Below are 17,576 nucleotides of genomic sequence, written 5' to 3'. Positions count from 1 at the left end.
ATTGAAAATATTTCCAATATCACATTGAACTTGCTAAACTACTCATTAGTATTAGCTACTGGGGAAGACTATAACTCTTATTGTGTTAAAAAATTGTAGTCAGCGGAATATCTTTTAACATCCTTCAAAAATCAATGAACACACACTATTTGCTAGTGTCTATATATATATGAGTACAATCAAATCTTAATGCAAGTATACGAAAACGGGAAATTAATCATTACTACGTAGAAGCTTATGTAACAAAAGCCAGAACACGTCTTCAATATTATAAAATGCATGACACACTTTGATAAAAAGTTCGTTTATGTAACTAGGATAGGAGATACATTTGTACTCCCTACATAGTATTTCCATTTTGCGAATTTTTACATAATTTCACCAATGCTGGGTTTTCATCATTTGAATCGGTAAGCATACGACTGTTGAATACCTCAAATGACTATATTAAAAATTAACATTTCTCGCCCAGGTATCTCAACAGAACACGAACTAACTTATTTAATACACAATCTTTTATAAAACAATTTTACGTAATGTAGCTGATTCATAACTTAAAAGTTTTTAAATTTGTGAGTGTATCAGCTGTCTTGTAATAATAATAATAAAGTTCTAGATATTGGATATTGGAGCTTTATTTGAAAATATTTGACATTTCCACATTTCGCTGCTTTTGTCAAGCGTTAGTGGGGTTTATAACAGTGGTGTGCAAGAGGTGGGTCATAAACCGGTCCGTCAAGCTACTTATTGTGGATCTCATCAAAACTCCATTTTTTTCCCATCAAGCATAGAATGCTAATAAGACTGTTTATGGTTAAAAATGTGCTCAAATGGAAAGAAAGTATGTATAATGATTGACCAGTCGTGTAAGCTGGTATTAAAAAAAATGTGAAAGAACTCGAAATTTCTAACTGAAATGGTAAAGTTTTTCATTTTGAGGATAGTTTAATTCCTTTGAAAAAACTGAATTTATTGTGTGGCCCAGATGTCTGAAATATGTTATATGACCCACCGACAAAGAATTTTGCACACCCCTGAGTTACAATATCATTGATCAATAACGTATCACTTAAATGAATATTTAATTTTTTCTAAAACAAAAAGAATTGACATATTGCATTACACTAAAATTCTCATAAAACAGTCTCGTATTGGCTGACTGCAATCTCGTATGGATTCCATTCTGGAGGATCGGTGATGTCCTCGTAACCATTTGATGCTTCAGTAATCGTTTCATAAGTGTTGATTGACGTATTCAGATGATGTTGTGTAATTATAGTACCTGCTGTAATATGTATTTGCATGAAGTAATGGGATACTCGAATATATATGTTATATCCCATTAATATTTTCCATTTCAAGGTTTTGTCGATAAACAAGAGTCCACATGAAGTTATAAAAAAAAGTAATAAGTAGTTAATGATAAAAAGCATTTTTGACTGAAATGCAAAATTACAAAACAATTCATAGATACACTCTGTGCATTTAATAATCGTCCTTTATTATAGGTTTTTACATGATAATAAAATTAAATTGTTGTAAAGTGTTGAAAAACAAGTTACGGCATTGAGAGCGATTTGTTTTTCAAACATATGAGGAACAGTTCACATATCGTCATCAAAAGTCTTGTCTAATATATAAAAGAACTTGAGAGTTTTGATTTGAAACCATGCTATCTCCTTACTCATGTTTTCTTTTATTCATATTAAAGTTGTAAATACATAATCTATTGACACAAGAAAAGGCATCACCTTAGATAAAGTCGGCATTCTTACCTGCTGATACATGTTCTAGCTTTTCTTTTTTCGAAACATTGAATGAAATGCTTGAAATTGTCCCAGGGACTTTGTTTTTCCTTTTATTATTGCGATGTCTCAAATAACACAGACACACAAAAGCAGACAGAAGAACAAGTATTCCTCCAGCTACCACTGCTAAGGTGATATCTGTATGAAAAGTAAAACATAGCCGTTAAGTATAGCCATATGAAATTTAAATTGTTGAAAGAAATTTTCAAAGCTTTTAAAATAAATCCTCCATCTGTAACAAACTTCTATGTATTTTTTATATTGCAATACCACCTATTATATATTTAAACAAACTTTAACAATAATATCATTACCTCAAGTGGTCAAACCTTAATTACGCTTATGAATACAAAGAAATAGTTTTCATGATCAATCAATTGTGTCACCTTTCGTGTTGCAATCTAATCTAGCTTAGTATGATAATATGGAATGCATAAAACATTAAAATTGCAAATTTACTTTGATTGTTATCTGAAAAAATCTTTTCGATTCAAAGCTCATTTAAAAACGCTCAGCTCAATAAAACGTTTAATAAAATACTAAATAAAATTTTGCATTGCGATAAATATTTGATTCGTTGTGTACATAGAAATTTTTTTGTGTGTGTGTTTAAGGTTTTTGTGTCTGTGTCTAGAAGTCTGAGGTTAGTCACATGGATCACAGGCAGAAAATATTTTTCTGGTGTTTGCAAGAAATTCATTCTAATGTAAATTTTTAATTTCTGGGTAAAATTTTTCACTTTTGACAAAGAAACAGGAAGATAAATTTTGTTTCCTTTTTTAATCACCTGGGAAACGTTTGCCAATCACGAGTGCGTCACTAGCACCGAATGAAACACCTTTCTTAGTTGGCGTAGAAGTCACAAGAAATATTCTGCAATATACAAGGGTGTCATGTGGTTAGTTCAAAAATTACAATATATTTTGTTTATATTTGACTTTTTAAAAAAAATATAGTTTTGAAGATTTTGTTATCTGCAGCTGATATGCATATAAATATCCGTTATCTAAAATACCTTAATATATTCTTTTCAGAATGAAATTGCACTAAAATCTTGCAATACAGAGACGGTGTTTCAAAATGGCGCGTCCTACTTATTGTTCCCTTTATATATGACATATTTACAAAACGAGGGGAAAGTGGGACTCGGCCATTTTGGACATCCCATACAGTAGCAATTAAGAAATATTGAAGAAACGACAACTTTATTCTCGTACCTGTAAGTTTCATCGAGTGACAATCTCTTGTTATATGCAGCATACGTATATTTCGAATTATTCCCATTACCACTGTTGTTATTTCCGCTAATGTCACACTTTGTTTTTGCTTGATCTCCAAGAATCAGACTCATTTTCGGACGGTTATGCCCAACGCTTTGAAAGGGAAAACATGTATTACATGGTGTTTTAGTAAGACCGTAGCATGTTATATACATATATATATGATTCTGTTTACTAAAAATTATTTTTAAAAGTTGGGGTTTTAATAAATGTAAGTTTTAACAAATTTATTTATTTAAAAAAATTCGATTACATTGTGTATAAAACAAACCCACTAGAAGGATTGTGTTTGGAGTTTTGCAGGATATAATATCAAACTGACATTATGTGTAATTGTTATGTCACGCCTACATACACCTATTAACACAATTTAGAAGCAGTAAATCAGGAACAAGGAGCAACATGCATAATTCTAACATAATATACTATTCTGTTGAAAACGCTAATGCGTGGATCCTACCTGGTTCTGATCAAAGCTATTGCAATATATTCATCTTCGATTTCTAAATTATTCAGTTTATTCATACGTGCATTGTTAAAATCAGGCAAAGTGTTGCTTGTTTCGTTGAGTTGTACGATGATAAAGTAACAACTAAAGGTGTATAATAACAAGGTGATGTAATAATCAGTAGAATTTATGGATACTGTCTTTACAATGTATTTCAACGGAGAAGTACTATTTTTTGCTTATTTTCCTTGCCTAATATTTTGTATCTGATGGTTGATTGGGGTCAACCCGTAACTGATATTTCAAATCCCGTATGGCAGCATAGTTCGCCCAAAGGCAATTGCCAGACATCACATTTGATTTATTCTATACGTCATATGCATCTTTATTCGGACCACTAAAACAGCTTTTTACTTTGGCGAGAGATATCATTTATATAATTAAATCACCTTATAGGACCATTTGTTCCATCTGGAATGTTAATTGTAAATTCCAATATTCCAGAACCACTTATTTCACCTCTGGTTGAAGGTGCTTGAATGTTGGATGGTGCTGTAAATGACGAACAATAGTAAAATTTTTATCCATTCTTTCTGAGACAGTGAGCATATCCGATGTGCGTTCAAATAAAGCTATAACGTACTGGGTAATGTACTGAGCTGATTGAGTGTGGTTTTTTCAACGTATCCTTCATTTTTATAAAATCGAACCTGACCGGCAATTGCAAGGTAAATCTTAAGGAAAATGCACTAAAGATATTTATTTAACTAGGTAATTTTAAAAATATTATAAGAGTTTAGTACAAGGATAAAGTACAAAAGTTTATAGTGTATACCGTTAATAATCGGAAATAATCTTATTTCATGTGATATCAAATTACAGGAGCACAAAATGAATTCGTAGAGTGACTAAGAAAAACTCTGAATTACCGTTAGTATCGGTAACACATCCCCCCACCGCCTCTGACCCTGGTCCAAACCCTGCACAAGTTTTAGCTTGAATGGAGACATTGTATTTTCTATTGAAAACTTTCGGAAGAACATATGAGGTTTTCTCCGATATCAGAAATATTTCATTTGTTTCGAAATCATCTTCATAGTATGACGACAATATGGCTTTTGTTGACGCGAGAACGAGCTATCATGAAGTGATCAGTTATTAGGTATAATTATTTTTACAACTCATGGAATATTATTCTCTATTTTCAGCATCGAACATAGTCTTAAAGATTATCTAATTCAATTTCATAGAGTTGTATATGCTGAAACATTAAACTAAACTAAATAAACTTGAACCACTTAAAAATCTAAATGAACAAATGACGTTTTTATGTCACATGATAGTATCCACTTTTGAACAGAAAGAGATAAAAATCGTCTTGTCAAATACTCGATCACATCGTCAGTAAACAATATACAAATCTTGAACCCGAATATATGTTCCGGATTCCTCTCTGTTGACCAAGATACATTGCAAGAACCATCATAAGTCATCTCCAAACTTGGTTTTGTAACAGGACCGGGTAGACCTCCAGTGGTTGCATTTGTGGTTGTTGCATAATGGCTGAGGCAAATTGATGGAGTGTTTAAGCATGGCTCAATCTAAAGGTTTAGAGTCGGATATTTTTAAATTGTTAATTTTCATACGACCATAGATTTTTTCAACAGAGAGATTCTTGTCCATTTGAAATTTATAAATTCTATATCCGAATTAATTACCTTAATAATATAAGATGTTGACGGTTGCAGACCTGTCACGTTGGACGTCATGGAGACATTATTCGGCGTCGTTAAGAAAACTTTATAATTGTTGCTGTTGATAGGATCCATAATCTGGAATCTATGATATAACGGTATTCGATTGTTTATAAAACAAGCCCAGGATCTCCGCCAATACATGAATCGGCCCGCATATCAGCAAACCGTTACCATCCACGTAATATTGCTCCTATAAGCTATAACGACAGCGTACTTTGTAACGACAATGAACGGGATTACGAAACAACTGAGTTGATATTATTTAATTTTCGAGGTAGTTTATGAGATAATGGAAACAAATTGTGAAAAAATCAGATATATTTCCACGATCGGCGCGGAGCGTTTTTTCGCTAATGCCATTAAAACGAATCAACAATCCGGAGTTTCGGTGAAGCACACCATACTAGATTGACAGCATAACCCCCGTAAGAAATTTATTTCAACCGGAAATGCCTGCTAGAGCGGAGATCCAATAGGCTTAGATGTTCTAGGACAAACTGGCAATAACTAAACATACCAAAATTACTTACAAATGCCAGTAAAACGGTTAGCTACGTATTTTGAATGCTGTATAGTAGATATTTAGCGTTGAATGTTTTGTTTTGTGATAATATGATATTTTATTGGTAGTAAAATACCATTTTTTAAATGTATACCGCAAATTTGGCATATAACATGTCAGCCTAATTAAACGTTATTCAACTTCAGTTTCCTTTTTATTCGTGAGTTTACGTGAGATGTGTTTATTTCTGGATGAGAACATCTGATGGTATTTTGTGAGGCTATATACCTGTGTTCAATTCCAACTCCACGGACATGTGGTTTCCAAGTGACCAATAAATTGGAATTGCAAGGTGATGATGTAATGTTTGTGGTTGATGGTTGACTTGGAACTGAAAATGTTTAAACATGTATTTAACAGAACTGTTACATGTTTGTATATCTTTTAACACATAGTAGCAATGGATATTATATTACAAAAGAGTAGTTGAGCAATAGCGAACGAATAAATGGTTCCTTCTGCTCAATAAAACGAAAGAATTTGATATAAAAATTTTGTTTAAACGTCTATGCACAACATCTTTCCTATATTCTCACCTTTTATATAAACTTTGTCGATTGCTCGCTATGGCTACTCCATAAAGACAATTTATTGGTTTTATATTAAATTTTAATCATATATGTATGCATGATGTGTACGGCCTCTCACCTTTTACATTAAGGGTTTGTGAAAATTCGTAAAAAGTTTGTCCAACTGTATTTGACGCGAAACATTCGTATTGTCCTTCGTCTTCAATTGTCAATTGTTTAGATCCAAAACTAATTTTTGTCCAACTTTAGCTTGGTGATTTATTGATGTTGATTCAATTGCAGTTTTTCCTTTCATCCATTTAACAGTCGGTGGTGGGAACCCAGATGACATGCACGTTATTTCTTTCGTGCCAGAATATGAATCCACAATGAAGTTAGTTGTGGATAATTGCATATCATGTGGCCCAGCTGGAAATTTTTAAGAATTACGTATACATATTAGGATGAACTGAAATTTAATGTTTCATACAGTAGTTTTCAAAGAAGTTTACGAAATAAATTTTTGGTATATTTGAATATGTTTGATACATTTATATATTTTTCAGAAAACTTATATTTACACAAGCTTCAGTGGATAAGAGCATCTTGGAGTAAACGGCTAAATTAATATAACGATTTTCATTTAAAATATAACTTGATAAAACGCTTGTTCTGTTATACCTTGTTCGCAAATGTAGTAATGCTTGTCAGTACAGTATGTGGTTCTTGATGTGTAATCACTTAATGAAAATGAATAGCAAGTAGAACCTGTGTTTAGTAACCAGAGTTTATCATCAGGTCTGAAATGACTAAAAATATAAATTTACAAAATTAAATATGTTTTGTTTCACGCGGCTCAATATTTATTTTCGATATTTACTTACTTAGAATTTAAATGGCCCCTGATAAGAGATTTTGTGGCCGATGTCAATTTCAAAATTCGAGATTGGATTTTTGCGCATTCTGTTCGAGCTGTTTCATAATGAACTTTAGGGTGAGGACTTCCAATTGCGGTCAGTCTGTATATTCTCGAAGAAATTGCAAAGGGAATCACTAAATCAAAACAGTATAAAAATGTAGGCAAGAGTAGTTGTTGGTTCAGGTTTTGGTTTATAAAAAAACACAAAACGTTGTATAGAGTTTGGGCTCATTATTTTGTCCAAACGTTCATTGTTTTGTTTTATAAAAAACACAAAACATTCTATAAAGTTCAGACAACCCAGGGTGTACCCAAAAGTATGAATACCACATCAATAGGGTGTACCTGCGGTGTACAGTACCGAATGTTGTAGGGTACATACTAACACACGCTATTCTGATTAAATACGCTAAAAATAGGCAATGTTAGCCTATGCAATATCTGACCTATACATGTATTGTAAACTTACGGCTAATTTATGTCTGCAATTTTCTGTTATCTGCTTGTCATAATTTAACGTCATAATACCTTTTAATAGCAATGTGATATCTTGTTAACGGTGCATATGTTGAGAGCCTCATGTCTCGAATAACTAAGCTATGAAAATTGTCACAAAAGGGATTTGGATATTGTTCTCAGTGTTATCATAAATGTTAATTTTGTTCGGCCTCATTTCAAGAAGCATAGAATATCTGTTTTTCTAACTCAATTCCATGGCTGCTAGTTTTTTAGATATCCTTTGGCTTTCAAAATTGTCTGATCTAACACAGTAACAGCAATATTTGAAATCACAAATCAGCTAAATTTATCGATGCAAGGTGAAGAATGTGACATTTTTGAAGCTGGATAGCACGATTCCGTGTTTTAAAACGAATTAAAGTTGCGGCAAAATAATGTAGCAAGTTGTAATGTTTCCTATTTTGAATGTCTGGACTATCTCATTAATCCTTTTAAATTGGAAGATGGAAACCCAAACATGCAAACCAAGATGAGATCAATTGTAGGCGACATGAGCATCTTGCTACGGCTAAACTTCGGAGCCTATTATCAGGCTGTAGAATATTAGAATATTGGTGGTCTAATATATATGGGTCGTTCAGCCATTCACAATTGAAGTGGTTGCTATTGCCCACCTAACTGTTGAACATCTTTGATTACGACCAGATCTGATACAAAAGGCAGAGTTCAAAAAATATAAAAACTAGGACGAATTTAGGGCCGCACTACTAGAATTTCCAGGGTATCCCAATCTTGCGCAAAATGCCGTTACCATTCTCGTCCGAATGCTTGAAGCATACCTTTCCAAACAAGACTTTTTTGCACTCAATGAAATTTGATCAATAAAACTTAGTCAAGGGGCGTAGACTGTAGATACTATAATGAGATGAGCACTGGAAACAAGGTTGTTACCTCGCTTTGCACAGCTGGCTGATAGAATCCAGGAACAACGTTCATATTAACTAGATATCGAACTATTGCGTTGACATAAACATATATAACTTCTAAACATTGAGTGTTTTACGTATTGAAAATGTAGAATGAGGGGGGTGCACCAGATTTTTAGAAAAGGTTAAAAAGGTGTACCATTCCAAAAAAGGTTGAGGATCACTGGTTTAGACTCATTATTTTTTTTAAACGCGTGAGTTTATTATATACCTCGATAACTACTGTGTCAAAACGAATTTACGCAAAAATGAGCCGAACCTTTTGCTTCCATTAATTATTTTGATTTATTAAAAATTTATGGGAGTAGATGATAATATAATATATAAAATATCATGTAATTATTCAATCACAATTATTATTATAAGCAATATATTCTACAAAGATATGTAAATTAAATTTACCCCTGACATTCTTTATATCAAGCTTTGATATAAAATCAAACTACATTCCTACTAATGCCGCCATCCATGCAATGAAAGCAATGGAAATGCCAGGCAACATAATAGTAATTATAAACTATTCATAAGTTGTGGACTTTCATTTGGCAACAATTTCATAGAAACATAAATATTTAAATGGTTTCATTCAAATATTATTTTTATGGCTGGATGATGAGCTTTATTAAATTAGATATTTTGGTAAAAATAATAGGATTGTAAAACCAATTGTTCATTGACTAAAGAAAAACGAAATTATAGATGGGATAAAAACTCCAACAAAATTATTGAAGATATTCCCGTTTATTTGCAAATTAAGCAAGAGTGAAACAGAGGTGATTGTTAAAACTTTTATATATATATCGTGATAATTTTATTAAGCCTTACAAACATTTATAAATATATGATTGGTTTGCTGACCTTCCATGCATATAACTCCTGTTCGGTGGTTTGATCCAAAATCATAAAAATTTCCTTTATGGTCAATGACGAGATAATTTTCACTCCTTCCCCCATTTGGCTCTCCTGGATTCCTACAAAGTATCAAAACGTGCAATAACAAATTGAAGTATTTTTTATAATAAATTTTGAATAGGACTTTCGCAAAAATTAATAATCCTGCGTAAATGCCAGTTTCAATTATGTGCTTTATACCTATGACCGACCGCCATTACTTGAAAATATTTCATCTACAAATAAAATCTTGCACAATATCGTCAGGCTGATAACGTAACTGCGTAAGTCACTCTGAGTTTTGAGTTTTTTATACAAAAGTTATTTATGTTATGATGCTCATCTGTCAGGTAACTCCAATTTTATATCAAGTATTTCGAAACGCATAAGATGGAGATTCAAGTGACATGCACATTGCGACTATCTTGACGTCAAAATAGCAAAGTTACATCGGTGGAGTATTTTTTGAGTTTTTGCATCGTAGAATCTAGCTTAAAAATTTAAATTCTTGTTTATAAATTTGAATTTACATTACAGCATAGAAGGTGGACACTTGTGATATTCACTTTTCCAGTCCAATCCATGTTGTCTGTCTTTTATTTGAGATGCATCGCTGTTTTATTCTTTATATTTAATATTTATGAAAATTTATTTTTGGTTTGGAGCGCGTTATATTAATAATATAAAGCGTATATCGTTATATTAAAAAATGATGCTATGAAACAGATACGCTGTTTTGGGATTACACATTGTAGATACTGTAAATTACATACGTTTTTTGAATGTTTGGTTTTCAGGACTGATGGTGCGTATGCCCCCAAGTCATAGGCACATTTCTGCGTAAGTCACAGTTCGCTAATATGACGTCACATGCCTGCGTCATACAAATTTATTCAAATCCGGCTACGACTAAAAAAATGAACCATGGGAAATTATTGACTCTCAATGGCGTAACAATATTATTAGGAAGTTTTTTACGTTTCTCTCAAAACTGCTAAAAATGACTTACGCAATTCGGTTATTGGCGTGACGATAAATTTGTAATAGTGAGAATTTATAAAAAAAAACTATTTACCAAGGAGTAATCGATGCTGAAGATCCATCCATCCATTTCCAATGTCCTTCGTTGGCTTCATCTGTTGCTCCAACCCAATAAGCGGATCCAGAACTACAACATATTGAATTTTCTGATTTGAGTTTCTCTAGTACATTCCCATTCCTGCTAAGCTCACAACTAAACATTTTCAAGCATTAACAATTTTACTTATTCATTTTGATAGACACAACATAATTATTTTAGTTTTAAGACACGAGGTGGACATATGGATTGTTTTGTTCTTACTTTGTCGTTGTTCATGTTGTAATTAGTGTTTTTGTACTGCTGGATCAATTGCTTTGAAATTTTAACTGATTAAAGATTGTATTTTTGCTAAAATGCCATTACTTTTGTTTATTTCCGTATTACTCCCTTTCTATATATTTGAGCATCGCTTTCTTGTTTATTGTATCATAGACTTGACCACCACAGAGAACTGATGATTCATACATTCCTTATTGGGAGATTAGTTATGTGTACATTGAAGGATTTTAATTTGAATGTTCAAAAAGAGTTAATATCTCATACGTCAACGTCTTATCTGTAATCGTCTGTAGTAAAGATACACAATTAAAATGCTTTAGCAACGTCAAAAACTGTCCGAAGTATGAATAGCATCGATTTAAAAATGTTTTTATGATGATTTGTTGCATTAGAACGCCTCCGTGCAGTAATAATTAGGGTGTGACGTCATGAACATGTTAACCTCAGTGTTGAATTTGTAAATTACTCACGTAAACGTAAATAAATTTGTGAATTTCTCCGTAACATTTTAGCTATAATAATGATTGTGGTGTTGTTTTGTTGGAAAATAACACGAGAAAACGATAGAACCAAAAATATTTTACTATAATTAAGTTCAAGGTTATTTTCTACAAATTTTGAGGCATTAGGTCGCATATTCTAGCGAGCTAGAGCTTTAGCGTAAGCATTTAAAAAGCCATGAGTGACTAGTGAAGTTTTAGGGCCTAATGGTTGATGAGAAAAAAATTTGGAAGTGACCCTGCAAAATGACCTTGGAATTGTCGATAGGAATACTGCCAAACTTTACTAACACTGTTGAAGCGGACGGAGATAATAGTAAACATCAGAATAAATCCTCACCTTCTGACTATACTAAGAACGTCATTTTTTATAGAGCTAACATCAAGTTGAACAAGACTTGATCCGCTTCCACACAAGGATTTTGCTCCTGACCAGGAATACTTAGTGTTGTAAAAAGTGAGTTTATAAAAAGGTCGGTTTACTGTCTTCCAAATCCCTAAAAAATAATAATCTTTCATCACAAACATTATCTGTGAATCACGGGGATTTATAGGCTTTCGGGAATGATAAAGGTAACATTAGACGCTACATATCTCAGGTGAGATGATACCGGGAATAGTTACTTTATAAACCAAATTGCAAAAAATGGCTATGGGACTACCTGATACAAAGCTACAAATACAAAAGTACAACCTGTCAGTTGTATTAAAACATAATTTACTGAATACTTAGTAAAATGTGACATTGCATAATGCATACAACTTATTGTTACATACTATAACTATAAATAAAAAAAGGTAAAATTCATAATTTTTTTCACCTGCAATAGATGTTGCGAGAAATGTTGACAAAACGAACCAGAAATTGCACCCAAACATTTCAGTTTCGTCAATAGCCATCATTAAGATCAATACGTCATATCTGTAATAAATTTTTCAAAATAGAAGTCACTATATATAATTTAGATTTTCTATTAACATTAGAACCTGATATCTGCAATAGCAAAACTTCACTACAATATAAGTATATGCTGCGACTACTTATAATATACTAAACTCTAAATATCCCACTTCATACCTATATATTCACACCCCACGCAACGGATTTGACAACACTGGGGTATTCCTTGCTAAGTATACACATTACTGCGTGAGTGTGCGTAGATTTACTTCAATAACAGTTACTTCGATCATAACATTATTATGAACAATATAACAAGTTAGATATATGATATTTAAATGGCCAAATGGTGGAGCATCGTGTTGTAATATTTACTTTGCACTAGTAATTACACTTATTGGGAAATTTCAGTCAATATAAAATAATATCATTTATGATTTTTCGACATTTAACATTTCGACATTCATGTTTGAACAAGCATTTAAAGAAATTATTGTTTCGTAGACTTCAAAAGCAGTAGGTCCAGCATAGGGAGCATAGAACACGACTACCTTTATTGAAATCGTTGTCAGAACTCATGGAGTTGATAAAAAAACTGTGGAGTTATTCCTTTGAACTTTTGTAAGTTTTTGAAGCGAAGAACAATCAGGTTTTGAGTGGTATAGGATATTATCGCAACTTCTTTATCTTGAGTGAGTCGGTAATAATATACAGGTGCAAATGAAATTCATGCGTCAAAATCTCTTTTAAATGCAGGAATACGTACATACTATAATTGTTCCAATTTAAAAAAAAAATCATTTCAATGCCAAAAGTATTGATTTTACTAGAAGAATATAAACATTGTCTACAGATAAGGGGCTGCAATTTAATTGTGCTGCATGGGTATTGCTTTATTTTCAGAAATACCACTAGATGTCGAAATGAGTCTATAAATTCATCGTTACGGTTCCGACATTTTCGAAAGATATTATTTGATTGGTAAAGCTGACAACGCTAACATGTCTCCAACACTAGGACAGTGTGTCTCAAAGTGGGCGATATCTTCCCAGGGGGACAAAGAGAAAAACAGGGGGCGAAAAATACAAAAGGGTAACCAAGCGGCGATGGCGCATTCTCGAAATATCAAATTTTGTCAGAATCGCCGATCGTTTTTTTTTTCAGCAGGACGTGGTTATTTAGAGTTTAGGCCATGAACAACGTTATTATGCTGATAAACTATATTTTCACGATTTCTCCCTTTTTCATAAGTATTCCTACGGACATGGTTTGAGGACGTTGATGAAGAATTTCTCGTCGTTAGGTGTGAAAAACTAGTTGTTATACAATCATCTGAGACAAAACGCCAAATACAACCTAAGATAAGAAAGTGAATATTAGGAATAAAAAGCGGTGTCATACTATATATATACATATAGCAGTGTTTAAAAGATAACGGAAAATGCTATAAGATTTGTTTCAGGAGTACAGCAACAGATTACCCACTTTATTTTAGATCATTCCTGAATATTTGTTCGTAAACAATATATCGCAGTCACTGAAGTTTATACATTCCATTATCCATACTTAATTAAATTTCCGCCAGGTCGCACTCGACTCCTTTCCCAGATTATGATAATGATATGATTTATCAATGTAAAAAATAGGTTCAATAAATTTTTTATCATTCTGATATAAATTGTAATATTTGGAAATTTATCGCCGAACTTGGGATTTTTCTGACGGCCATGTCTTACAAATAATAATGAGTAATAGTGTTCCAAAACAGCTCAAATTTGTCAAATTCCCAATATCGCAAACAAATGAGTGTACGTATTTTATCTACACAGATTGCTGCAGTATTTCAGAGTAATATTGCTTTGACTTTTTCGTAATAAATTGTACGCATAGGATTTCGTCGCCGACCTTGAGATTTCGCCAACGGCGGTATCTTTAAAATAGTCCTCAGAATAGTAGGCCCAAAATTAACAAATTACCAAGATCGCAAAATTCTGAATCAATTCTAAATATAATCGGGCGGTATTCCATGTACTTTTATGTACGCAGATTGTAGTTCTTGTACCTGTGAGTTTCAGCGAATGACAATCTCTTGTTGAACGCAACAATATCTAATTTTCAAATTATCTTCTTTTTCTCTGTAATGTCACAACTCAATTTTGATTGACTTCCGAGAATCAGATTCATTTTCTCACGGCTTTGCCCAACGCTTTAAAACGAATAAAAAAAATGGCATTACACAGTATTTCGGCGTGGACGTTCGGCTTGTCATTCATGCTTCTGTTTACCAGGAGTTGCTTTTTTAATATTCAGCCTTTTAATGCATGAATATGATGTATGTATTATATGATGTATTTAGTCAAATGCATTTCATCATATTGTATATAAAACAAACCCACCCAGATTTTTTGTTTTTTACCTTATGCTGGATATGATACCAAACTATCATTATGTGTTGTTGTTGTGTTACGCCTGCTGACGCCAACTTTGTACATAAAAGAAGGCGCTGATCAGATTATATGTTTTGGCAACAGAAGCCATATTCCACACAATGAATCTATATATACATAATTCGGACATAATAATCATATTCTTATGCAAAAGTTCATGTCTGAATCATACTTGGTTTTGTTCAAAGCTATTGCAATATATTCATCTTTAAGTTCTGAATTATTCAGTTTACTTATATGGGCATTGTTGTTGAAACCAGACAACGTTTTACTTTTCTCATTTACTCGAACGACGATAAAGTAACAACTAATAGTGTATAACAACATGTTGATTAATAAAATTTGCAGCATTCATTGATTAAAATTGCTATCTTAAGAATTTATATTACAATAGAGAAGTACTTTCTAGCTTTTTTGTTCCTAGCAATTTTTTTTGGGTCTGGTGGTTGGTATAGCTTGACTTTGGGTTACCAAGAACTCAAAACCGGCATTTCAAATCTTGTATTGGAACGTGATTGCACAATGGCCAACTTAGGCCTGGCCTGATATTTAAGTTGACCTATTTGAAGCGTCCATTTGCATCTCCACGTTAAAAACCATTTTAGCTTTATCGAGAAACATCAATTATATAACCAAATCACCTTATAGAACCATTTGTTCCATCTGGAATGTTAATTGAAAATTCCAATATTCCAAAATATCTAATATTTCACAAACGAAAATTTGTAAAAACTCTGAAAAAAATTCTGAATTACCGTGAGTATCGGTAACACATTTCCCGTTCTCCGCTTCTGACTCTGGTCCAAACCCTGCGCAAGTTTTGCTTGATTGGAAGAAAATGTAAGGTCTTCTGAGATGATAGCTGTACGTCATTTATTATCGTCTGGTATGACGACACTATAGCCCTTTTTGAACTGATAACTAAAATGAAATGATTGGTATGATGATTTTAACAATTCAGGGAATAGTGTTTCATTAATGTTCGGTATTGAGTATAATTTAAATATAGCGTTCAATATATTGTATATTCTGATACAATTGTACTGAAATAAAACAACTTGATCGAATTGTCTCGTAATTGTATTTACGTCACACACGCTTCACACGCTCACAGTAGACAGTATACAATCCTTGACAGCGTATATATATTCCGGATTTATTACTGTTGCCCAAGATACATTGCAAGAACCGTCAAAAGTCATCTCCATGCTTGGTTTGGTAACAGGGTCGGGGAGACCTCCAGTGGTTACATTTGTAGTTGTTGCATAATGGCGGAAGCAAGTTGGCGGGGTTGTCAAACATGGCTCAAATTGAAAATATAAACTGACGTTTTCAAAGTTTTTACTTTATATATTGCCATAGCTATTTTCAGCAGATAGACTGATGTCCATCGAAATTAGCAAGTAAACATATGCCTTAGAAATTACCATAATGTAAGATGTTGACGGTTGTAGACTTATGACATTGAAACTGATGGAGGCATTATTCGGTTGAAACTAGCTGCTGTTGAAAGAATCCATAATCCGAATCTACAATAAGACGGCATTCAATTGTTTGTAAAACAAGAGAGCGATGCTCAAGTATATGGACACGAAGATCAAAGCGAAGTAGTACGGGTATGCAATCTGTCACAGTAGACTACCGGTACGGTAATCCTCACGACTAACCCACGCCAACCCAGAACCGCCACAAGTCGCCTATTTGTTGATGACGTCATGCATCACAAAAAAACGAATCCCATAAGGCCTACAGAAATTTTTGTAATAATTGAATAGATTGGCCTTCAAACACTGAAAATTTTAAAGCAATTGGTCCAGTAATCAAAGACAGAGGCGATCTATTCATAGGAAAAAGAGGAAAAGAACACCAACAGGAATAAGAACAACAACATAATGATAATAATAATAACAAAACGATCTGATACAACGTACAACCAACGGAAAGCAATAACCTAATAAACACGACGATACGAAAATAATGGTATAAAACCGATTGATTAAATTATTTATTTAAAATATTAGTATGTAGTGAGTAATTAGTATTTCATTCATTCGTTATTACTCCACTATCATTTGATAGCATAATCTTTGAAACCATGTGACAGCTCTGGTGAATACAACTTTACATATACTTTCAGTTCCAAGTCAACCATAACTTACCAACATAAGTTTGTCACCTTGCAATTTCAATTTCTTAGGTACTTGGAAGCCACATGTTTGTGGAGTTGAATTGAACACAGGTATCTTTCTTTCAAGTTGTTAATATCTTGTCACAAAATACGAGCTTTTGTTCGTACCCAGAAGTAAACACTTGTCACGTAAACACACAAAAAATAGATTAAAAAAACTGAAGCTGCATTATGTTTTAACTTGACATTTTATATACTAAATTGTATTTGCGGCTTTCAACTAATTTCCAGTCATTCACCGAAGCTTGTTGTGTGGTGTGCAATTTTCGCTAAAGACATCATAGGCCGTTATTTTTTTCGTGATGATGCCAGAAGAACCACAGTTGTCACAGGAGAAAACTATCTGGAAATGCTCCCAAATGTTTCCTATCAGAGCTGAAAAATAATGCTTCGGTCAAAAACTGTAACTTCAGCAAGATGGAGCTACTGCACATTACGCCAGGAAAGTCAGAGATTACTTAAATCAGTTTTTTTCCCGATAGGTGGATCGGGTGCAGAGGTCCTCTGAAATGGGCTGCTCGTTCACTTGACTTAACCTTTCACTGACTTTTTTCTTTGGGG

At 33.0% G+C, this 17,576-nt stretch overlaps 2 protein-coding genes across 2 annotated transcripts; both read right to left on the bottom strand.

The window, feature by feature from the left end:
- Window positions 1-764: 764 nt before the first annotated feature.
- Window positions 765-7,864, bottom strand: LOC144420898 (uncharacterized). The gene is made up of 14 exons (XM_078110733.1): window positions 7,812-7,864; window positions 7,046-7,173; window positions 6,721-6,793; window positions 6,504-6,628; window positions 6,084-6,186; window positions 5,255-5,375; window positions 5,006-5,137; window positions 4,466-4,673; window positions 3,986-4,088; window positions 3,549-3,680; window positions 3,026-3,181; window positions 2,596-2,681; window positions 1,776-1,946; window positions 765-1,285 (listed from the first exon to the last, which is right to left on the bottom strand). Exons 1-14 carry the CDS (start codon window positions 7,862-7,864, stop codon window positions 1,134-1,136), a joined length of 1,743 nt encoding a protein of 580 aa, XP_077966859.1. The 3' UTR covers window positions 765-1,133.
- A 1,611-nt stretch (window positions 7,865-9,475) lies between these two features.
- LOC144420865 (C-type lectin domain family 17, member A-like) lies at window positions 9,476-12,481 on the bottom strand. The gene is made up of 4 exons (XM_078110593.1): window positions 12,301-12,481; window positions 11,820-11,976; window positions 10,695-10,787; window positions 9,476-9,699 (listed from the first exon to the last, which is right to left on the bottom strand). Exons 1-4 carry the CDS (start codon window positions 12,380-12,382, stop codon window positions 9,543-9,545), a joined length of 489 nt encoding a protein of 162 aa, XP_077966719.1. The 5' UTR covers window positions 12,383-12,481; the 3' UTR covers window positions 9,476-9,542.
- Between the last annotated feature and the right edge of the window lie 5,095 nt (window positions 12,482-17,576).

The sequence above is a fragment of the Styela clava genome, chromosome 3 (assembly GCF_964204865.1).
Source record: "Styela clava chromosome 3, kaStyClav1.hap1.2, whole genome shotgun sequence".
NCBI classification, from domain to species: Eukaryota; Metazoa; Chordata; class Ascidiacea; order Stolidobranchia; family Styelidae; genus Styela; species Styela clava.
This window is presented reverse-complemented; position numbering and strand designations above follow the sequence as displayed.